The following is a 24,568-nucleotide window of genomic DNA, read 5'->3' as shown; positions in this document are numbered from 1 at the left end:
ATTTGTCATCTAATCTGCAACAACAGAAGTCACACTGATGTTACTTGAAAGTTGAATTACGCGTATAACTGAGATATTGCAAAATGTATTTTTTTTTTCAATGTAAATAAAGAGTTTTGAGTTGATTGTATTTTGTATTATTATTTTCCCAATGATCACGAAGTCAAATTATTTGACGGCACGTCTATGACCTCATTAAGCAACTTTTTAGAGAAAATGGCACGTTGGTGTATAAAGGTTCGCCACCCCTGGTGTAGGGTATACCGGGCAGTGGCACTTAACCTTAAAATAACATCAGTGTAGGGTGAAAGTCAGAAATAAGGGTATTTAGCAAATATTTCGGACATACACCAAGCGACTACGTGAATGTTGACATTCACCGGTGAATGTCGACATTTTCGAGACTTCGGTCATTCATCGTAACATATATATATATAGTATTTAATATTAAATTTTCCATTAAACTCTGTATCGTATTTCATTTTTTTTAAAGACTATCTAACTACGATCGAAATAATTATATTATATTTGAGTTATTTACATAATAATTAATTTGAGAAATGTTAACAGATGTGGATGACTGTAAACCGAATGCCTGCTACAATGGGGGTCATTGCATCGATGGTATCAATTGGTTTCTCTGTGAATGCAGATCTGGATTCACGGGACCTGATTGTCGGATAAACATTAATGAATGTGCATCATCACCATGTCAAGGAGGATCGACGTGTGAAGACGGCATCAATGATTTCCGATGCCTTTGTCCATCAGGCAAAACTGGTAAACTCTGTGACGTGGGTAAGCAACATCTCTAGTACGGTGAACTACAATATCCAATACAACAATAACTCCCTTTATTACGATAATGTTTCGTGGTCCCAACGAACTGAATTAATGTCCCGCTCCTCTCAATACTACGATATTCCTTAAAACAATGAACCCCTGTAAAACGATTTTTTCTATTTTCTGACAAAAGAAGACTGACCACCTCAAGAGCTTTCATTTTTAGAATCTCTCTGATTTTATTTCCTTCATGTTTAATCATCATAAGTCACAAAAAACAGCATCACCCGAGAAAGAAAGTTTTTTCAGCAGAGGGTGGGTGGAGCAACATTCACAAACTAAATTCATTTTCGTGCATATTTTGTTGGTTAAGTCAAAAAAATGAACAAAAATATCAGATTATTTTGAATAAAAACGGTTTCCAGGTATAGTATGATCTTATTTTCTGAATTTATTTCAATTGTTTTTAATATTTAACCATAATTTACACTCTGCTAGTAAATTTTTTGCATAATATATAAAAACATTTTTAGTTAATAAATATAATAACATTGTGTCCCCACAGTATGTAGACCCTCGATATATTCCTCTACAACACTCTATTTATTGGTCTATTGTTGTACCGAGGTTTTACTGTATAAAAAAGTTGGCTGCTACTGCAATCCATAACAAAGCATTATTTTAAATTACGCAATAGAAAGTCTGTGTAATGCAATTCTATAAATAACCATTTTCCAACTCATTAATTTTGCGGATTGCAGTGAAAATATTTTAGTAACTAACAAGGGAAGTGTGACTCGCCAATTTTGAAATAAACTATTGGGATGTATGCCTTATGAGGAATAATTTTAGGGGAAAACATTCGCTTCGGCTCATAGAAGGTCCTGTGAAAGATAAAAAATAATTCAATATATAGAAAAATCGGTATTTTATTACTTCAATGCAGACTATTAGTTATTGTAATTGTCTCATACTCCAATTAATTTTGTGGTACTTTCACGTACTATATAATGCATATTTATTGTCAAAATTGATTTCGAAAATTTTAAATATCTGTAGTTTTTCAGAAAAACCTGTTAGGTTAATTTTAAAAAAAAATATGACAGAAAATTAAAAAAAAATTTTTTTTCAAGAAACTTTCCAAATTAATTGGAGTATGTAATTGCAAATCAATTAATTAATAAATTAATCAACATTTAATTAACAATTAATTAATTAATTTTCTAATTAATTTATTAATTAGCAAATTAATTAATTATCCAATTAATTACAAATTAATTGGATAATGAGACAAGTACAATAACTAATAGTCTGCATTGAAGTAATAAAATACCGATTTTTCTATATATTAAATTATTTTTTATCTCTCACAGGACCTTCTATGGGCCGAAGCGAATGTTTCCCCCTAAAATTATTCCTCATAAGGCATACATCCCAATAGTTTATTTCAAAATTGGCGAGTCACACTTCCCTAGTTTCCCTTGTAAGTAACAAATTATTTTTACATTCTTGTTTAATTAACTGTTAAGAAGTAACGATTTCAAAAATTAAGTAGGCCAAAATTGATACATTTGTTTATTAACAAATTTCAATTATTTTTCTCTTAATTATATACACTTAAGTGTATTTTAGAATTTGTATCGAAAAATTATTTTGAATAGTATTTCTTATGTAAATTAGTGTTATTTATATAAATATGAAATTCTGAGTTATAAATTTCAGTGTATGATGAACCTATTATTGTAGAGTTAGAAGAGATAAATTATTTTGCAGAAGTGAAAAAATCGTGTGAGTTTCAAGGTGAAATTAAAAGTGAAGGCAGCCAATGGCAATACGAATGCAATAGCTGTTTCTGTCAATATGGAAAAGTTATATGTTCAAGGGTAATTAATCATTTATTTGTTTTCAAATATTTCGATAAACCTTCCTTAAACGCTTCCCTGATTAAGTATAAATTGAAAATATCTACAATCATTTATTGGGGAAAATTCATAAAAGGGAGAATATCTAAACGTTCAAAAATACAACAACAAAAAATGCACATATTACCAACAACATAGCCTAGCTAATTACAATTAGTTTTACATTAATTTGATTCCGACGGTACTAAATGGCAACTTTTTTTTTAAAATTTATTTTAAATAAATCCTATGACTACTATGTAATCTTTCATTTAAATTCATCGCTAGAATTAAATTAAAAGAAAATACTTCTGACTCAGTCTACAAATTAAATGAGTCAAATTATTTCGTTGTTTTTTTAAGCATTTTAATAAGAAACTTGATTGAAACATTTGTTCCGATTCCGAACGCTCCGACTAAAATTCCGGAAAGTACTTTTTTTTATTTTATTTATAATTTTAGTTCTCAACACTGCTTTCATTTCCATCTAAAATTATTCATCCAGATGAATCAAAATTGGGGCTATATTTTATTTCTCTCTTAAACATGGCGGTCCATAATAACCATCATTCATTAAGACTTTTTTAAATGAAACTACTCAGACTAAAATATACGTTTTTGATGTGGAAGTAAAAAAGTATGTCATTCAGAGCAATGGAGAGACGCATTTTATTTACATAGCAATACAGAGTAATGTTAAGCCACTTTTAATAATCATCCACTAAACAGCTTTTTACAGTCTTCCTATTGGTCTTATCTTCCACGATAATGATTCGTCAAAGTTCGATTTTTTTTCCACTTAAATATTGATGAATGACCTCGAATGCGCAACAGTAGCTGTTTTGCATATTTAATTTTTACAACCCTGTCTGTTACACATTTTAATATAACTCTTAACTCTTGTTACATTTGTTTTACAATGGAGAGTTTTTTTTTAATTTCTTCTATTAAATATAATTGTGCTCATAAGTTTTGTACTGAAATTTTATTTAACGTTTAAAGAAAATGAAAATCCAACTTTATTAAAGAAATGTCTTCAATTTAATGAAATCACTTCCGTTTTTAGGTTGCCTGTGAAAAGAAAGTGTGCGATCCCCGAAATCCTTTTGATGAATGTCCATCCGGTCAAACGTGCGTTCCAAATTTCTGTTCTTCCCTTCCTTGCCTAATAAAGGGTCAATGTTTATCAGAAAAAAGTATTCATCTGTATTTATCGGATCATTTATCGCCGCCACATTGTCAACCATTCAACTCAATTGTATCAAATAAGTGCGCAAAATTATCCATTCAATTCGAAGGAGGAATAATGCCATTAGTAAGTTCTTTTTCATTTTATTAAGAAATGTGTAATGTTCAGTTGCTTAATAAAGTTGGGTAAACTGAACTCGCATTTATTATCCCATTAAAAATAATCTTGTTGCTGAAATTTTGAATGAAAATCGGAACTCCACAGACGTAGATGATCAAGTTCAAGATAGTGGACCTTCTCATAGGGTCATGTAATTCATTAGATATTACAATGAATTGGCTAGGAACGCCAAAATTACGTTGATCCAGTTCAGTTGATTTATTTAAAAACAAAAAGGGCTGCTCTAAAAGAGCATCTTCTTTGCTGGATTTCTTTTACAATGGAAAATAATGTGGTTAAATCAGTAATTAACAACAAAAAAAGCTGAAATATGATTTTAAAAAAAATCAAAATCAAAAATTTTTTTTATGTATGTATAAAAGTATATATATATATATATATATATATATATATATATATATATATATATATATATATATATATATATATATATATATATATATACTGTCCCGCAGTAGACTGGTCGTTAGGACATGGTTCCCAGTGCAACACCAAAGTCAAGCATCACTAGCTTCGGTGTCAGTAAGCGGTTGGGTGAACACTTTGATCAGCAGTCTGGATCGAGGGTGCAGGTCGTCCAGTTACCAAAGCAGGGGATGGCATGTCTTCGGATCCTCCTCAGAGACCAATAGAGTGCAATAAAGTACCTACCTGCCTACATAAATATTAACGTTCAAATTACAAAAAATGAAAACTCTTATATATCTACTCACCGTTCAAGTAATGTTTCATTTGGGAATGAAAGCCAACAAAACATAAGGTCAGACAAATTTCAATGCTATAACCGTTGATACACGAATCATCCACAGCTGTTGGTCACAAACTCTTTTTCATGCCCCTTTTGCTTCTCCGTTATTTATCTATTTTTTTTATCTCACCTTTATTTTCGTGAGCAACTTTTTTCAAATCTGTTTTGTTTCCTTCATTCGCGAGCACCTATTTATAACCGAGTGCTCAAAACGAGTCTCCTCCATAAGTTTGAATGCAATGGATCTTTCGCTTATTCTATATGTAAAGCTCAAAATATAAAAAATTATTCCAAATTGTTTGTTCTTTTACAAACGATGAAACCAAAGCTTTTATATCAAATAAGTTACTGTACCAATTGTTTGTAAATTATACAGGGAAAAAACGGACGGCTGACATATTTTTCTCATCAAAATGAGGGACAACAGAGGGTGCTGCTAAATGAAACAAATTAAAGATGATGTTGTTTCGAATGACACTTGGACAATTCAAGCTCGCCAGCCTTTTGCGAATTATATCAGGAGGGTAAGCTTTTCGTTTGAAAAGAGAGGACCGCCTGGATGAAAGTACGCCTTAGTTCAGAAACCCCGTGGATAGATGGCAGCACCACGCATTCTTACATTTAGACACAGATGTGAAGGAAAAATGAAATTTTTTCCAGATCCCATAATACTGCTCAGGGCTTTCGATTCCCCAGATTTTACAAGCAAATCGTCTTAGCGGATTCGAGCATCGCCCCCGATTTTATAACCACTGGGTTACCAAGACCCAATGTTTTCTGCGGTAAGCTAGACAAACCATTTTAACCGTTAGTTTTGCTCTTAGATTGCACTATTAAAAGAATATATTTAATTTTCTTTAGTTAGCTGTCTATTGCCGAACTTTATTTAAAATTTCAGGGAGAAACTAAAGTAGAAAATTCCATTTTTCAAAACTATTGTTTAAAAAAGAATTACAACTTCAGCTCTTTGTAATGAGAGCATAACTTGATTATTGTCATTGTAGACAGTTCACAAAGTATTTTGCGAAATGAAAAGTTTCATTATTATGAAATCGGATACATCTTTAACTTAATCTTAAATAAAACGATCCAAAGTTCGGTATAGAGTTTTAATGTAAAAACAATTATTCGAGCTAAAATAAATTTTGAGAGCAATTTTATCACAAGCTTGGAAGATTTCAATAATGGAACAAACATTAAACAAATTCAAATATGGAACACAAATTTTCGAAGTAATATGTGGATTACCACAACACATTTTTCAAAGAAAATACATATGGCTTACATTTTGAAGATTAGGAGGTATGATAAAAAAATTAAATTCCTTCAAGCACTCTTCCGGGATGATTTTTGATACCATTTTCAAATTCCTGTAACAACCCTAATCGTACATATTGACACTGACGAATCGACATGGCAAGTCGTGAGTTCAATCCTCCAAATTTCTAACAAAACTTTAAAAATACGCACGCAATTTGGTTATTATTTTGGTTATTATTTATTGGATGTTATTCTCTTACATTATTTCCTAATTTCACTGCATATAAGTGAGTGCTGGACTGCAGAAAACTCCCCCGTTGTAGGAAAGGGTGAAATCTGTCGGGTCATAAAGCCCTCTATGTTCCCACAACAAATTATACCGGTCCGCCCTATAAGCGGGTGTGGCAGAAGTCGAATTCTCGGTCATAGGTGGCGCCACTGAAAAACAAGAATAATCGCACCCCTCTGTGTATTCTAGATGTTTATTAATAAATCTATTCTGATTGACAACAAATATTCTATTCTACGAGACAATATTATTCGAATCTCCGTGGATTCTTTTATCGGGATCTACAATATTTTAATAAAATTACTTTGTATTTTTACAGGTGAATTTTCCAGAGGAGAAATGTATTTTTTCGAAATGACTAAAAATTCATTTATATCGTATTTTGTTCAGAATTCCTAAAACCTTTTCTTTTTTGTATTTATAAGCATTCATAAGAAATGCCTCCTGTTTTTCATATATTTTCCTAAAAAAAATATTTTCCTTCCAGTTTTTGAACACTGCTAAACTGTGTTTGGATTTACAGAAATTTATCTGGTCCTTGGTAACTATACCCGTATTTGCTCAATGCGCTGAAAAGCAGAACACAATTGAAATAACAGTGGTAAGTTCGAATACTATTTTATTTGCGTTTAAATGACAATTGTACAGTCAAACCCTGCTATAGTCACAGTTTATAGTGAACTCCCGGATATAGTGAACAAAATGTTCGCTCCCGTGCCTAGCTATACACATATAATGTTTTTGTATATAGTCAACGAAGAGAAGAAAGGAAATTGGAAATTATGAACTTTTTTCTGTCTTTGACTGATTTTTTTCATGTTTTGGTCATTTTGATGATTAAAAATGATTATCAAATGATTAAAAAACAATATTTAGTACTTCTTTTTTTACGGGTCATTTATTTAAATAAAGTGTCATAAAAGGAAACAGTTCGGAAAAATGAGTTTAAATTGTTTGCAGTACGAATAGAGTGAACTCCCGGTTATAGTGAACAGAAATTTCGGTTTCCCGAAGGTTCACTATAGTGGGTCTTGACTATATAAAAACAATAATTTATAAACAATTTTGAAAGGCAAATTTTTCAATAGAATAATTTTTTTAATAAATTCGCAATAGGAAAGGTTGTACAATTTACATTATCACTGGAAACATAAGGAGTTCTTTTACAATCAGGAAAGGAAAAAAAAAAAGATAAGATTTATCAAATTGCCTGCTTAAGCAATTACGTTGCCAACTACTTCTTAATAAAATGTGGAGAAATTAATGAGAGAAAAAAAATATCACTTGAGATAGTTTTCTCCAGTAGGAAACATTGTTAAGAAGACTCATGTTGACGTTATAAAAATTCAAAACTGATCTTCAGATATTTTCACTGATTCATTCAGTGGCAAAACCGTGAATGACCGAAATCAAGAGAGTGTCCAAAATATTTGTTATATCCGATTTGATTCATTCGTTGATATCTGCTGAGGATGGAAACACTATCATCAGTGTTGGGAGTACCGGGCACGTGACCTTAAAAAAACATTAATGTAGGGCATACCGGGTACTTCACTAGACCTAGTATATATTTACCAAAGCGACGGTCAGCATTCACCGGTCAACAACCACCACAGTAACTTTATATTTTTCTATTTTAAATTTCTAAAGCCCTTCAACAGGATTCTATAAATAGAACTGTATGTGTGTTTTTTTATAAGTTTAATATTTTTCACATCGTTTATTTTGCGCAAAATAAAAAAGATTGTTCTAATGATCAGACTAATGAAGGGTCAATCTAAATGGTTATGCTAATCAATTAGTTCCACACAAACTTTTCATGAAGAGCAAAATAGAAACGAATTAGATTTTTTGATATTTTTTCTGAATAATAAATCTTTGAATGAATATGTTTTTCAGTCTACTGAAATGAAAGGACTTCAAAACATAATTCAGAATGTGGAAGAGTTTATTCACAAAAATCTGGCATCGCAAGTCACGGCAGAAACATTCATCACTTCAACCTCTCTCTCAGGTAAGATAGTCAGATTATTTGGAAAGATTCAAGGATTAAAAGATTGGTTTTACAACACCAATTGTGTATTCTTAATTCGGTTCGATTCCATTCACAAGCATTTAATTACCACTTTCTGTGCCACCAAATTCTACACTATATGTTTTAGAGTGAAAAATGCAAGATAAGTAACTCAAAAACATAGCTTTTTGTAGCAAATACTTCTATATAATTTTAATTAATTATCTATTGAGAAAACATTAAGAAACAGCAGTTTTTATCATATGTATTCAGAATGAGGCAAAAGTTTTATTAAAAATATATGTAAAATGTTTAAAAATTTTATAATAAATTTATTAAATAATAAATTGAAATTTTATAAATTAATTCCTTTATAACTAATAAATTTATTAAATACTAATAAATTTATTAAATACTAATAAATTTATTAAATACTAATAAATTTATTAAATAATTTCTATAAAATATTCGTCTATAAAAAGGGAACTTTAATAAATTAGTTTCCCTTAGAAAATAGCGAATATGGAGGTCACTTATAAAAGAAAAGCAGGGCCTGATTTATCATAAGGTCTAGGCTTCTGCATGTCTGGGGAATCCTAAAAGGTTTAAATATTGTATATATTGCCCCCAGAAACGTTGAAGCCCTCTTAAGTCTTATGATAAATCACATACTGTTCGCATGGAATTAAATAAATTTTAAAATTGCAAGGAAAAAAACTTGAGTTTACTTAAAAAGTTCTCCCGATATCGTAAAACACATAAAAAGTAAAAGAAAGATTTCAAAATTTCAACTCCTCTCCTGTAGAAACTATTGCGGCTACCTTTAATTTGAGACTCAGAAATTCAAATCTTTCAGGGGAAAAAGGTATGTTTATTCAGAGAAAGTACTTTTTGCGTCTCATTTCGTAACTTAATATATCGTCTGCACTACATACCATACCATACCATACATACATACACACACCTGCCTACTTGTAGTGGTAGCAAATGAACAAGTAAAGTTGGAAAAATGTTTTATTGATTAAACTAATTAAACATTGAAGAGCTAAGTAAGCTAACAAATAGATCATATTTACATATTTTTTAATTACTGATTTGTCGTGGTAGGTTAAAAAAAAAAAAGTTGAAACTTTAAACTGAAGATTTAATACAACAAACTGCTACTAAGAAGTTTTTTTCCTCAACGGCCGTTTGCAGCTATATATATTCTAAATGTTCAAATTAAGAAAAATGAATAATAAAAAAGTTTTATGTCTACATCTTACCAAACCGAATAGAATCAAGTAATGTATAATTTCGGAGGGGGGCCCTAAACTCTCCTCAAAACTACGCCACTGACGCATATCAGGCCCTATTAAGAGAGAGTCTTGGTGTTCCTTCATAATTCTTTTTATTTTATTTCAGAAGGTGATCAACGATATGTCGTACTTTTAGTGACGCTAGGGACGGTGGCCTTTGTACTGATTGCAATCACCGTGGTGGCGTACCGACATTTTTACACACTGAGCCATTGCTATGAAAGTGAAATGGTGGAATCTAGGAATAATGAAAACATTGACAATTGGATGAGATACTTGGACAAGCTCAAACCACCTTCAGATGAAAGTATAAATGATTTGAACAACGAGCCAAGCAAGGCAATGAAGACTGAAACGAATGCAGTTTTTAATGAGTCTTTTGAGAAGAACTTTCAAAGAAATGACTTTAATCTGTACGCTGACTTTAATCACAAAGAAATAATCATTTAATAAAATAAACACATTTCAAAACAATATGGCATGGGTTACCAGATTTTGCATAAATAGTTCAACAAAATGTTGCAGTTCCAAAACTGTCTCAATTATATTTGTACTAAAAAACAAAGTTCCACAAAAATAATAATCAATCTCAAAACTAATCACCAAAGGAATGCTTGATTTACAGAGAGAGTTATCAACAGACTATTAAAATAATGTATTCTGAATATGTTAACCAAAATATTTGCAACTGTTGGTCTTAAAAATTGCATCACCCTCTTCTATAGTCAGACTTCCAATCAGACACAGTATTCATTGTATTCAAATGGACCAATAACAAGCTTCCTAAAACTGGAAGAAAACTTCCCTTATGTGTATACTTACTTATGTGTATTCTAGGAAGTTTCACCCTTCACAAGACTTTCCCTCACATTTTAAAACGGGTCGCGAGCCTAAAACAAATTTCAGTAAATCCCAACATAAAGATTTGACATGTCTTTAGAGTTATCCCTTATTTGTGTAAAATGTTTTGGGTTTGCATCACAGCATGCTTCATTTGCTGTTTGTTTCGTTGAGATTTAAATTGAAAGAAGGTGTTACATTGTAAACACTTAAAGTAAAATAATAACAGGATGCGTAGCCAAATCTCACGGCAAAAAATAAGCACCTTTTAAGTATTTTTTAAGCACTCAAAAATATTTTTAAGCACTATATACATTAAAAAAATGCAAAATAATTTTCAAAGACTTAACATGATTATGATAAAACAACCAGTTTATGATAAAGAACTCTTTTTGTGACTATATTAGCCATTATAAAAAGATCGAGATGGTTTTCGGTTTGATTTCAGTGGGTGGAAAATGAAGTCTGAAATGGAGATTATCTTGCAAAATGCAGTAGAGTTGCACATGAGAGTGCTAGAATCTCAGCTCAGTAGACGCACACGCGGACTCACAAGTATTTCATCAAACATGTAAAATTATTAGCGCTTTCATGCGCTATGGGCCGACAGTACGCCAAAATAGATTGTGGTTAAATGAATTGTGAAAACGTTGAATAGGACAATGTGAAAAGCAGGCTTTTGCATAGTACATGGCAGACATGGTAAAGAAAAAATCTTATTTTCGAAAAGGGAAATTAAGCTCTTTTTAAAAAGCACCTTTAAGAGCTTATAAAAAATAAAATCAAAAATAAAGCACTTTCGCTCAGCACCATGAACAATGGAATATCAAACTGTGATATTTTACACAACCATAGCAAAATAAGGGATATTATTCAAAACATGGCAAACCTTCATTTATGTTGAGACATAAATTTTCTGAAATTTGTTTTAGGCTCCTGAACCGCTAGAATTTATAAATTACTTGAGACTCTTTCGAATTTTAGAGTTGCGCATAAATTAAATACACAATACTAAAACTTCCTAGAATGTTCAAGTCTGTTATACACATAGGCTCGTAAACATAACATAAGCGGAGGGATGCATCAGAAGTTTCCTAAATTTCATCTAGTTTCAGGAAGCTTGTTATTATTCACATTCAACCATAGTACAAAAACAGAAGAAAAAAGCTATGAAAAAATAGAAAACAAAACTAAGGTCGAGATTTAATCCAAGACGAAAAACCTTGTTAGGGGATAGAATTAAAAGAAATTATTCATTTACCATTTTAAAAAGAGGCTTAACACTGGAAATGGAATAAAAAGCATGATTTAATGTAATAAAATAATACATTTTTAAAACATAAATTAAGTACATTAAAATAATAAATGAACGTAACTAAAATAAAATAAAATTCAGAGTTGATTTTTCTCACTTCTCTGAAGATCAAATAAAACTACGCAATACTGATTCTGCAAAATATATTCTTTGCAGTATTTAAACAAGTCCAGCATCTTTGGCCATCCCATAGAAAATGGATTCTTTATTTTCTAACAAAGCTGTGGGAGAATCAAACTCTGCAACAGCGCCTTGATTTAAAACCATGATTCTGCAAAGAGAAAAGAAAAAAAAATTATCAGTTGCCATCCAATAGATTAAAAAAGTATTTGAAAGTTTGGTTCTCTGAATATTATCTGAAAGAGGTCTTAAAAACAATTTTTTCCACATTATATTTAAAAATCAACAAAAACAAAGCACTTTTGCGCTGAATTATATAAAGTTAAACAACAACGTATGAGACTCAAGTTTACTAAGCAATGAGAGGCACATATGCAGGGTGCGTAGTCAAATAATTTAACGATAAAATAAGCACCTTTTAAGTACTTTTTAAGCACTCAAAAAACATCTTTAAGCACTATGTACATTAACAAAATGCAAAATAACTTTCAAAGACTTTACATGATCATGATAAAAGTAACTAGTTTCTGACAAAGAACTTTTTACTTTATTATATTAGCTATTATAAAATTATCGAGATATTTTTCAGTTCAATATCAGAGGGTGGAAAATGAAGCCTGAAATGGAGAATATCTTGCAAAATGCAGCAGAGTTACACATGAGAGTGCAAGAATCTCAGCTCAGTAGACGCACGTGCGGACTCCCAAGTATTTAATCAAACATGATTGAGGTGCTATCATACATTATGCGGGCCGACGATACGCCGAAATGGTTTGTGTTTGAATCAATTGCAAAAACGTCAAATAGAACTAAGTGAAAACCACGCTTTCGCACAATACGCATCGAAAATCGACGCAGCAAGGAAAAAAATCTCTTTTTTGAAAAGGAAAAATTAAACACTTTTTAAAAACACCCTTGTAAAAAAGCACCTTTAAGGGCTTTTAAACAACGAAAATAAAAAAAAAGCACCTTTAAGCACTTATTGAAAACGCTAATCACCATGTTATTATCTGAAAGAGGTCTTAAAAACTATTTTTTCCACAATATATTAGAAAATCTAATAGTAAAGCACTTTTGCGCTGCCCTCTATAAAGTTAAACAACAACGTATGAGACTAGTGTACTAAACAATGAGAGGCATATATAGTTTGTCCACGGTAAGAACTCACCCAACCACAAAGTCTGAGGCCGTCTGCTGCTATGGAAACGAGACTAGCACATCTCAGGGAGGGTAGCTTCTCTTCACTCTAGAGCTAACACAAGAAAAAGATTCACTTTCTCTCAAAACCTGTGTTGTGATCCCACACCCCTACTTGAAATAGTTACCATGGCAGACAAATGGCATGGGGAGTTCTTACTTTAGACAAACTATAGATATTCATTTAGACAGCATAACATGTGTGGCTGGAATGTGTCTCAACCACTTTTATTATTCTGTTTTCAGCACTGATAATCGAACTTTTGGGTTCATGTCTCATACTTTTGGATAACAGATTTGTAACTTAAGAATAAACCCAGGTAGCGTTATTATTTAACGATAGGAAAAATGCAATATAATACTGCTGTGCTAGAAAACTCCTGAATCCTATCTTCTAATATTACATAAGATTAAATAGTATTCGATCAAACATTTCAAGTTCTAAAATTATCTTCTTCATCAGGTTTGGTTCAGTGCCATTTTTCGCGTGAAAAGGCACGAAGAAATAAATTATTAAGAAATAAATACAGAGTATCTCCTACATTTTAGATTTTCAAATCCATAAAAAAAAACGACTTTAAGCACTTTTTGAAAACGCTAAGCACCATGTAACTTAAAGACCATCTGAAAGAGGTCTTAAAAACTATTTTTTGATTTTTCTCGACTCATTCCTAGAATTTTTCACGACTTACCGAAGTCACTATTTTCTTCTACAAAAACACAACAATACATTTAATAATTCTCTTTTATCAGCTCGAACATGCATCCTTTAACCATTAGATATCATTGCTGGCCACTCTCAAAACCCCATGGCAGAATCGACATTGCGACATTGTGGCAGAACGCAATCGAGTTCTTGCACCTTTTCTTGCAGAAGGGCAAAAGGATTTTTCTTTTGGGAAGTAAAAAATTTTGGTTTTCTTTTCTGCAGAATTTTCAAGGCATTTTTTTTCTTTTTTCCTGCAGTATTATACTCTAAAGATAATTTTCTCCATCGCTAAAAAAAGAAGTAAAAGGATAGTGTCCAACACCGGCAATCGTAAACCAAAAATCGGGTCAGCTGTTCGACGACGATCATAAAATCAAATATAAAATAGTATCTTTTAGCACTGGCAAACTTTGCTACTGATTTCAACCCAGGTCAAATGCCAATACTTGATCCAAGCGTTCCCTCGTCCTCTGGATTGGGTACAAAAGGCCAACGCTGAACATCAGTAGCAGTAAACCCAAAAATTGGGTCAGTTGCTCAACGACAACTACAATATAATATTAAGTAATTAGAGAAATGAATAACCTGTCATAATCCATCACAGTATTGAGACGATGAGCGATGGTAAGGACGGAAGAATCTTTAAACTCTTCTCTAATTGTTTCCTGGATGAGACTGTCTGTTTCGAGATCCACGGCCGCCGTCGCTTCGTCCAACACCAGAATCTTGGTCTTGCGCAGCAGAGCTCTCGCTAGACACACAAGCTGCCTTTGACCCACGCTGAAAAAGATAGGAACAAATTTTAGATAATTAGTGGTTACTGGACGGGGCCTGATTAAGGCAGGGGCATATGGGGTAGTTGCCCAGGGCCCCAAATCGAATAGAAAGTTCATTTTAGGTTTCCTTCTTGAATGAACTTTTTTAATTCGTCAGTTTAATGTTGGCTTCATCATTAATCTATCATATGAACACAAAAAATCTCGTAATTCGTAAATCCGTGGCTTTCTAGTGCGGAATTCAGTTAAATGTTTGCAATTTCTATGGACACATTTGACCAATTAAAAGCTTGTATTTTTACATATCGCAAAATGCAATGTATTTACAAAAATACAGGCTTCTGATTGGCTTAATTGAGCCATCGTAATTGCAAAACTTTAGATGAATTTTGCCCTAATGTCAGCAAGGATATGAATTTTTTCGCAGCTAGATGACAAAGTTAACAATCATAAAATTGCATTCGGCATGATAGAGATAGAATTGTCAGAAAATCAATAAAATGGACAGTACGATATTTCGTCAGACCATTGGAGGAAGGGGGACTTTATAGCTATATAAGGTTCTTGTTAATTTTCTTCTTATATATGTATAATGAGGTAAAAAATTTAAATACAGTGTAACGTCCCATATCCGGACGTCCCTTTTCCGGAAGGGTCAATTTCCCGGACACTTTTTAACAATCACAATAAACAAACATTTCTTCATCTTCCCCACTCTCTTAAAAAAAAAAAGTATTTTGACAGGTTTTTTCCTTTCTTAGCTTCTAATGGTTTATGCATTAAACCCATAAATCAACGGAAAAGAGAACAGAAGATCTACCAAGACCGTACCGTTAGTAACGCTCCTCCTCTGGAAGGCAGGAAAGGGGGGGGGAGATTTGTTTTCAAAAGAGCACAATTGAGTCCCCTCCCCCCTTCTTTCCTGTGCAGCTGGCTAGTAAAAGAGGCATTTCCTGGAACCTTTTTGATAAAGTGTTAGGGAAAGAAGTACTGTGAAAAAGGGTAAACACAGCAAACGTTAAAGTGGAGGGGGAATCCCCTTTAGTCACACAAGAAAAAATAAAGAGAACCCAATCAGCATGCCACGCCTTTATGCTTGATTGATAGCCAATGACAGGAGAGAAAATAAGAACTTGTCACTTCCCCCCCTTCAACTTGAATGACAAGTAAGAAGGAAATGAATTTTGCTTCTTCACCTACCCACCTTAATGAATGAATGACGGGAATTTCCCCTTCTTGCTTGAAACGTTCTAGTTCAAAATGGCGGAGAGAGCAATTAATATTTTCATAACTGTAAATTTTTTTAGTTTCCTATATTTATTTTTATAATAGCAATAATTATTATTTTTTAAATATTTTGTTTTTGATTGATTAGATATCATTCTAATACTAAAACATTATAGCCAGAAAAATAATGTTATTTAATTTCTGCTTCTTAGATTCAGATCATTTTAATCTCTGTTTACTTTGGGGGTCTATTATACGGAAAAATCGATTATCCGGACTTCGGAAAGTCCCGTCGATTCCGGATATGCGACTTTCCACTGTACCTCCATAAAGTTCAGTTTTTTAGAACTGAAGTAATGAAGTAGAGGGAGGTCCCCAAAGAAGCTTTTACCCCGGTCCCCAATTAGGCTAAGTCGGGTCCTGGTTACTGGGCTGGGGGGCCCAGTTGTGGTGAGTAACTTTCTCTCCCTCTTTCTCTGTGTTCTATGTCCTTTCTTCTGTGTGAATATAACACGCCCTATAAACTGTTTCATGGTTGTATGACATAGGCAACTAGGGCCGGATTAAACATACGCAGGGCCCAAGGCCATTAAAATTTTTGAGGCCCTTAGATTAAATTTTTTTTCTCGCATATTTTTTATTTATTCAAATATAAAAGTATTTATATAACTTTTCATTTAAGAAAGCATATTTAAAATTAAAATAAATAATAAATTAAATTTTACTTTATTTTGTTACATTAGAACTAAAAAAATTATGGTATTTTATTAATATATATTTAAAATGTATTTATTTAAATTTTTTTAAATCATTATTTTTCGAATTTTTTTAAAATTTATTTTCAAAAAAATTTTATTAAGGGGGCCCCAGGCCAAGGCCTAATGGGTAATCCAGTCCTGTAGGCAATGCTACTCCACCGATGTGGCTTAGCAACACAGGTGCCCACTGGGTAACGATAAAGAGTAGCAATTCTGTGGCCAATGGGAAATAGACCCCAAGTGCCCACTATTAAAAAACAAAAAATTTGATAATTTTGTCACTGACAAACATTTTGAAGAAATACAGGCATTTTAAAAACTTTTCATAAGTATTAAAAAAAAACACAAGAATTAATATAGTTGAGAAGCAAATGAAGATAACACTTAGGATAAATGTGATTTATTTAATGAATCATCTGTAAAAAATAATAAAAGCTTATTATAGTTTGCTCAATCCATTGGAGTGAGCAGATTATCGAATATAATGCATTTTCTCTTTGTTTATTTACATCTAGAAAAAGGGTCACTTTTCAAGGAAAAATGTGCCTTCTTTTAAACTTGAATTGTGAGAGATTAGTGGTCTATCCAGACATTTTGTGAAAGGTCCTGTTTTTGTGAAATCGTGAAAAATATACTCACATTCATTCAACCAGGATCCTGTTTTAATGAATTTGTGCAAATAGGGTCCGGTTATTGCAAAAAACTTTTTCAAGGAGTTTTTAAATTGTAAATAGATACAAGATTATGCTCAGCACTGTAAAATTATAATAAAAATAATTAAATTTTCAAAAATAAACAGCAATTGCTGCTTCTAAATTAGAGATGCAACATACAAATATTTGGTATTTAGCCTATACTGCTGAAAGCAGAATATTCGTTTCGGACGAATAAGGGAAGAATTGTCTGTCGAACACAAAGCTTAATTCGTTAATCTTTCTTGTTTTCTGCCCTGAGAAGGGTTTATTCAATTAGCAAAACAATAATAAAGATAAACAAATTTGTGGAGGGTCCGACTAAAAGAAAAATCATTTTTTGAAGGGTCCGTTTTTATGAAAATATATTTCGTGAAGGGTCCGGTAACTGACCCAAATATCTTCTAAACAGACCCCTGGAGATGTTGTGAGAGATATTGCAACGAAAAATCTTGTTAACATTTACTGATTCCGGTCCACCAGAGCAGGTGTTCAGGGTAGTATAAATGAGTCTTTTCCATCAGACGCATGCAGTTTACAACACAATCTTTAATGCGTTTAAATATTTCTTAACATCACCTAAGTGGTGGTATTCATAGGCATAGTTAAATAAAGTTTTAGGAGAAGGGCACATTCATTTATTTTTAGAATCTGCTATATTTCAGTAACATTTTAATTTCACTATGAAAAATTTTTAAAAAAATAATAATTAAAAAAAAAACTTCGAAAACAAAACAAAATTTGAAATTTTTTCTATTTTTTATTGCATTTTTATTATGAATTAAATAATGAATCCGAAAATATGATAATTAAGCACATATTAATCACATCCTAATTTTATTTAATGAAGGTAATATACCCATTATATTATTACGCTTATAATAGCCACTCTGAAAAAAGAGCATTTCAAAACACATTTACAAAATCAAAGGTAAAACATTTCATTCAAATTTATATTTTTTGAACTTTTAAACAAAATTATTCATTACAACAAAGTTCGTTAAAAATAACTACCAAAAATATTTTATAACTTAAATGAAAGTAACTAAATTGTAGTCTATATGTGAACACAATTAATTACACTGCAACCAAAATGCGTAAAACTCACAAGCATGTAAAAATATGAACTGTTCAAATGAAGTATGTCAAAAAGTAATAAATGGAGTTGTTTCAGTTCACATTTTTAAAAAATTGTGAGATTTTAAAGGATTTATAAAGCTAATTTTGCATACATTAAACAATAGACATACATTTCAGATGTTATTAAATGCTTTAAAGAATCATTTTCAATCAAATGCTTCAGACAATCATTTGTCTTGAAGATTTGACAAAATGATTGGTCAACCAATTGAGCCCTTCAGGTTCCATTTATTGTTTTGTTATTTCTTGCTCTATAGTTATTAAAGACAGTCCAGATTGGGAAAAATAGATTTGAAAACACAGTTGTCGAATAATATATAAGGATTTTTATATTTTCGAAAAGAAGGAAACTTTACTTCCGAAGTATTATTTTTCAAGTATAACAAATTATCGAAAAAAACCTAATTTTAAAAGGCAGCAATTTTTCTATCATTTTCATAGACGACATTTCAGAGTGAATGAATGTAAGTCACACAATTTAAAAACAAATTAAGAATAAAAGGCACTTTAAAACAAAAGTATTTATTACGAAATAAATATAAAAATTATTGACTTTGATTTTTAGACAATTATGACAACTGCATTTATGCGCACAAGAATCAAATTGTTCAAAAATATACCAAATACCTTAACACGAGGCACTAAATATGCAACGATAATTTTTTTAAATAAAAAAAGCATTACCTGAGAAACAAAAAATTACAAAACTTATTGAATAATTAAATTATCATCTCATTGTCTTATTTAGATAATTAAATTCAATAACATTTAGGTTTAATCGATTATATTTTTTGTCTTTCTCTTTGGTGACCTTGATTCACCCTTTCCAAATACCTTTTTAAAATTCGTGAGGTAATCAGTATTTTATGATATCTCTAACTATTTACATGCCTGGCTGGGCATATACAGGGAAAAAATGCATATGACGAGCACGTCGGAAAATTTAGACGTCGAGCCGTGCTGAAAACAGTAATTCCAGAAACAATTTTAAATTTACGCTTTCATATATAAGGTGTGCACAACAGAAACTTTAAAAGACAAAAAATAAACAACCAAGAGAAGAAAAAATGTCAAATTAATCTAATCAATTAAAAAAAAAAAGCCAAAATGGAACTTACAAGAAACACCAAGACATTTTTCACTCCAATATTTTAATTCAAACATGTGGCAAGATGAGTGACGATTTAGACGGAAATACGAATATTCATAGTTTATTTTATCTTTTTCTTTCCCCTTTAAGTATTAATGATTGTATGGTAATGAGTTTCTATCATAGAAGCTTTCACTTTTAAGGAGTTTAATATATATAAATTATTTTTTATGACGATATTTATTGTATTGAAAGGGAAGGACATATATTTCTTCCCTAATGTCTGCAGGGTTATTCTTCTGCACTTATTATTATTATTAATGCAAAATTTTGTTCTGATTCAACTTCTGAATTCAAAACATCTATTAACTAATGTTTTATTCAAATAAAATTAGTAAGTATACCGTAAAAAATGACTACAGTTAAATAAAAAAATTAACTACAAATTTGTAAAATAAAATGTTTTTTTTGCTTGACACTCACTTACCTTAAGAGGAATAAAAAATTTTTAAAAATGATAAAAAAGAGCAAATTTTTAAAAGGACTTTTCCTTACAAGTGAAAAAATTCAAATTTTAAATGAAACAAACTTGAATCTTGCTTTGAAAGACAAAGCGTATGGACATTCCAGAAAATGAGTACATTACCGAAGTCTTAATTAAAAATCAACAATCCCTTTTAAACAAATAGACCGATATTCATTTCAAACAGCTGCTTTAACCAGCACCCACGAGTAACCCACCACAAAAATACCCGAATAGCTTCTTAAAGCAAACAATTATTAAGTCAATAATTTAAAACATATTTTTATAAGTTATCTTCTATCTTCGATGGACACATTAGAATAAAGCAAACTAAGTAAGAAAAATAATAAACGGGAAAGGATTTAAATATAAAAAAAATAGGATAGTGGATGTAATAATCTAAATTTTTGTTCAACTATTAAAAATAGTTCTTTTAATACCTGAACAAAAAAAAATTTATCACCCCCCAACCCCAACGCTACGCACTTGGTGGTTTTCACAGTATACAATGCCAGCTAATTGATATCCTCATTCGCAGTAATAAATGAAGTTTAAAATTGTTAGTTTAAAATTTGAAGGGGTATCATTTTGCCGCTTTTCTATTTTCATAGTTAAAAGTAAAATGTGTTTAAAAGTAAATAAAAGCATAATTTATAAAGGAAACAAAATATATTCTCTGCAATACTAATCTATACCTGTAAAAACAAACAGGCAATTTATAGATGTAGTAATAAACCTTAATACCTAGATAATATTAAATACCCCACAACAGAATGACGGTGACAAGGCGACATTGTTGCAAAACTTTACAGAGTTCTTGCAGAAATATTTTGCTTTTGGAAAATAAAAAAAATTGAGTTGCTCTTCTGCAGAAATTTACACATTCAATTTGAAGCACTCAATTTATGCCGATATCGTAAATCTATTTTGATTGCATTTTCGACAGTCATTAACACAGATTTTCACGTGGCTTTTTAGATATCCCGCTACGTATAAGTCGATATATTGGAAATTCGAATTGCACATTTGATAATTTACTTTTTAAGGCAATGATTTGATCGATTTTTTTTTGGCAGTTATTGCTTTTGATTTCCACTTAATTTTTAAAACCGATATTTTTTATAAGCTATTATTGATTACAACAATAAAATCTTGAAACGAAACATGCATTTGAGTAACCCCCTTTCTGAAAAGACCAATTCGCGTGATTTCATTGTCGATCCATTTTTCGGTAATGTTATGCTGCTACAGATTTCATGATAATTATTCTTTTAAATGTAATGATAGTTTGTAAAATGCAATACAGGAAATAATTAGTGCGTCTCCCTCAACAAAATGCGAGAATATTGTCCATAATATTAGAATAAAAAAATTACATTCAGGTAAAAAAATTTCACTGATTTTGTAAACACAGCGTTTTTGTTACCTTAAATTAGTAACATACATATTTTTTATTATTGAAAATATCTTGCTGAAAAATATTAGTGCTAGAGAGTTTTGTCGCAGAAAGCAAGAAAAAATTAAGCCACAGGTATTCAATAGTTATACATGTGGATAAACTGACAAGTAGACAGCAGACTAACCTCAAATTTTCGCCACCTTCAACAATTTCATGATTCAATCCATCCTCCAGGCCCGAAACAAAACTTTTCAAGTGAGCGTGTTCAAGAGACTCCCACAGTTGTGCATCGTTGTACCAATCAAAGGGATCTAAATTCATTCGAAGAGTTCCAGAAAATAATACTGGATCCTAGAAACATAATAACAGCTTAGTATTGTAATTAAAAGGATTTTAAAAAATTATTGGAAAATAAGAATTTATTCCTAATCGTGTAACAAGAATTAAGATTCAAAATGTCATTTAAGTTCTTGTTATGAAAAACCTAATTTTTTTGTTTTGCAAAATTCGACTCAAACTTGTCAATGTCTGCAATGTCCTGTCGATAGACAAACTCGAGTGCTTACACCGATTCAGGACTAATGCAAAGTGATGGGCATATATAATAAATGAGCTAGCCGATGAAGCAGCACGCGCTGGCAACAGTGCGATTTTCCGGGAACCAGCCTTGGGAATTTCTCTCACATCATTCAGGGCATCGATATTCAAGCTCTATGGCAAAATTGCCCATGAGCAAATGGCGCGACAGAGACAAGCTAAGGAGGTGTCCCAGTGTACCTTGTAAAGAGTTTCTTAACAGGAACAGTCTGAGGAAGATCATTGGTCTTCTCACTGGACACACACTGTATCCTCAAGATTCCCCTGTACGTGATGGGTATTGAATCTCTTTATAGAGATTGTCATCTTGAAGAGGAGACGAGTGATTGTGAGGTCTATTCTGCTCAAAGATTTGAGCATTTAGAGCAACACTGCATTAAGATCTGGGAAGGTGTCTGCTCAACTTTATTTCAGTCATAAAGCTTTCTTGCTAATCACGATTTAGGGTTTGGGTACGATAGACCTCTGGTCGATGCTCTCTAGAACTCTGCCCATCCTCTAAATCTAATCTAATCTAATGCAAACAAGACCAGACACTCATTATATTTTAATCATTATAAGTTTTTTTTTAAAAGTAACAATTAGTACAAAAGGAACACAAATATAGGTGCAATATCTTCATGATGTCAGACACATATTGCAACAATAGGTTGTCAACATATATAATAAATAGATTAATATCATAAAGATTAGTAAATAGATTAACATCATAAAGATTAGTAAATAGATTAATATCATTAAGATATTTTGTGTTACTTTGGTAGTAACTGATTGACTGTTTTATATAAAGAGTACCTGTGGAATGATTGTAATTTTTGATCTGAGGCTGTGCAATCCCATTTTAAAGATATCTCTCTTATCGATCTCAATAGTTCCATCTACTGCTTCAATAATGCGGAAGAGACAAAGAGTCAAAGAAGATTTTCCAGCTCCCGTTCGGCCAACTATGCCAACCTAAAGAAGAAAATTATTAAAATGTTCACATTTCTATTTTCATGAGAAACACAAGGTTTAAACCTATAAATAAGGATTTTTAAATTTTATTACAGTTTAGGTTCAAAAATTAATCAGATATGGTTTCCAAAAATATATAAATTTGCCCCTAAAAGAGAAACATTGTGTTGCATTTTGCCACCCATTCAACATTTACAACCATGGAAAAGTGCAAATTTCTGATGCAAATATCTTACAAATTTATAACTCAATATTACGTCATTTTATTTGTTTAATATACTTGAAACATTGTGATGTATGGTCACGGCCGGATTAAGCGTACGCATAGATCATTCAAATTTTTGGGGCCCTTAGATTCAATTTTTTTTCTCGTGTATTTTTTATTTATTCAAATATAGAAGAATTTATATATCTGTTCATTTAAGAAAGCATATTTAAAATTAAAATAAATAATAAAAAATTAAATTTTACTTTATTTTGCTAAATTAGAACTATAAAATAATCATAACAATTTGAAAAAATTTGAATATTTTTTTTTCTGCTCTTGCGATCAATAAACGCATCTATAATGTTATCGAAATTAATTTCACGGAGAACATCTGCCTCGATAAACATCAAACTTAGCATGTCTAATCGTTTTTGAAACAAGAGGCTTCTTTGCTCACTCTTGATTCGTTTCATTTTTGAAAACGAGAGCTCCGTAGAACAATTTGTTATCATAAGAGTTAGAAAAATGCAAGGAGCAGATTCAACATTTGGAAAAACAGATCCAAGTTTGTCTTGAAATAAAGTTTCGTGAAGTTCAGAATGAGTGAACTGAGTTTTTGATGGGAATTTGGATTTTATGTAACTCTGAAACTGTTTCATTTCGGAATAAAAATCTTCCAAATCGTCGAAATAAAAGTCAACTAAATTAGAAATTGCTTCTCGATATTTTCGATTTCCGCTAGTCCAAAATCCGCCAAAAAAGAAAATTTCTGAGAAACCTCCAAATAAACTTTGCCTCGTTCGTTAAACTCTGTTTTGAGCGAGTCAATAATTACAATGAATCATAAACTATAATAATGCTTATAAATAATAACTAAAATAAGTAATAAATAAATATGATTAACATTATATAAAAAAAACTATCGTATTTTATTAATATATATTTGGAATAGATTTTTTTTTAAATATCATTGTTTTTCTTAATTTTTTTTAAAATTTACTTTCGAAAAATCCATTTTAAGGGGGCCTCTAATCATTGTGGCCCCCAGGCCATGGCCTAGTCTGGCCTAATGGGTAATCCAGCTCTGTGTATGGTTTAAAATTATATAAATTATTAAAATTGTATTATTGCATTATGTAAATTATAAACATTATTATGAACTGATTTAATTTTATTCAAAAAGTTTTTAATTATCTTATGAAGAAAAATTTTAAAATTTATTGTAAAATGTTTCAATTGTTGTATCAAATTAATTGCAACAGTAACACAGTATGATATAGTCAGCTACACAAAATAAAATAAAAAATATCAAAATCTGTTCACAACTTTTGGATCAATTTGTGCTAGAAATTTGCATTTCC

General features: G+C 31.2%; 2 protein-coding genes across 11 annotated transcripts in view; one reads left to right on the top strand and one right to left on the bottom strand.

Annotated features, from left to right (window-relative positions):
* LOC107436622 (protein jagged-1b) overlaps positions 1–10,136 on the top strand; it is a 47,491-nt gene extending 37,355 nt beyond the window's left edge. The window contains exons 16-21 of one of the 2 annotated variants that reach the window (XM_087152602.1): positions 571–798; positions 2,557–2,666; positions 3,751–3,999; positions 6,838–6,951; positions 8,250–8,364; positions 9,769–10,136. In XM_087152602.1, the coding sequence (XP_087008728.1) occupies positions 571–798; positions 2,557–2,666; positions 3,751–3,999; positions 6,838–6,951; positions 8,250–8,364; positions 9,769–10,112 (1,160 nt within the window). In that variant the 3' untranslated portion in view covers positions 10,113–10,136. Of the gene's footprint in view, positions 1–570; positions 799–2,529; positions 2,667–3,750; positions 4,000–6,837; positions 6,952–8,249; positions 8,365–9,768 lie in introns of both variants that reach the window. The other variant, XM_087152601.1, reaches the window with a different exon arrangement.
* A 1,656-nt stretch (positions 10,137–11,792) lies between these two features.
* The window catches only part of LOC107436625 (multidrug resistance-associated protein 1), a 158,432-nt gene continuing 145,656 nt past the window's right edge, over positions 11,793–24,568 (bottom strand). For all 9 annotated transcript variants that reach the window (XM_071178175.2, XM_071178172.2, XM_071178180.2 and 6 more), the window contains 4 exons: positions 22,841–22,999; positions 21,633–21,799; positions 14,429–14,623; positions 11,793–12,088 (listed from right to left, as the gene is read on the bottom strand). In XM_071178175.2, the coding sequence (XP_071034276.1) occupies positions 11,977–12,088; positions 14,429–14,623; positions 21,633–21,799; positions 22,841–22,999 (633 nt within the window). In that variant the 3' untranslated portion in view covers positions 11,793–11,976. The remainder of the gene's footprint in view (positions 12,089–14,428; positions 14,624–21,632; positions 21,800–22,840; positions 23,000–24,568) is intronic.

This window comes from Parasteatoda tepidariorum, chromosome 1, assembly GCF_982258835.1.
Source record: "Parasteatoda tepidariorum strain Cologne lab strain chromosome 1, Ptep-v5.0, whole genome shotgun sequence".
Lineage (NCBI taxonomy): Eukaryota > Metazoa > Arthropoda > Arachnida > Araneae > Theridiidae > Parasteatoda > Parasteatoda tepidariorum.
The sequence above is the reverse complement of the archived record's forward strand: the minus strand, read 5'-3'. Positions and strand labels throughout refer to the sequence as shown.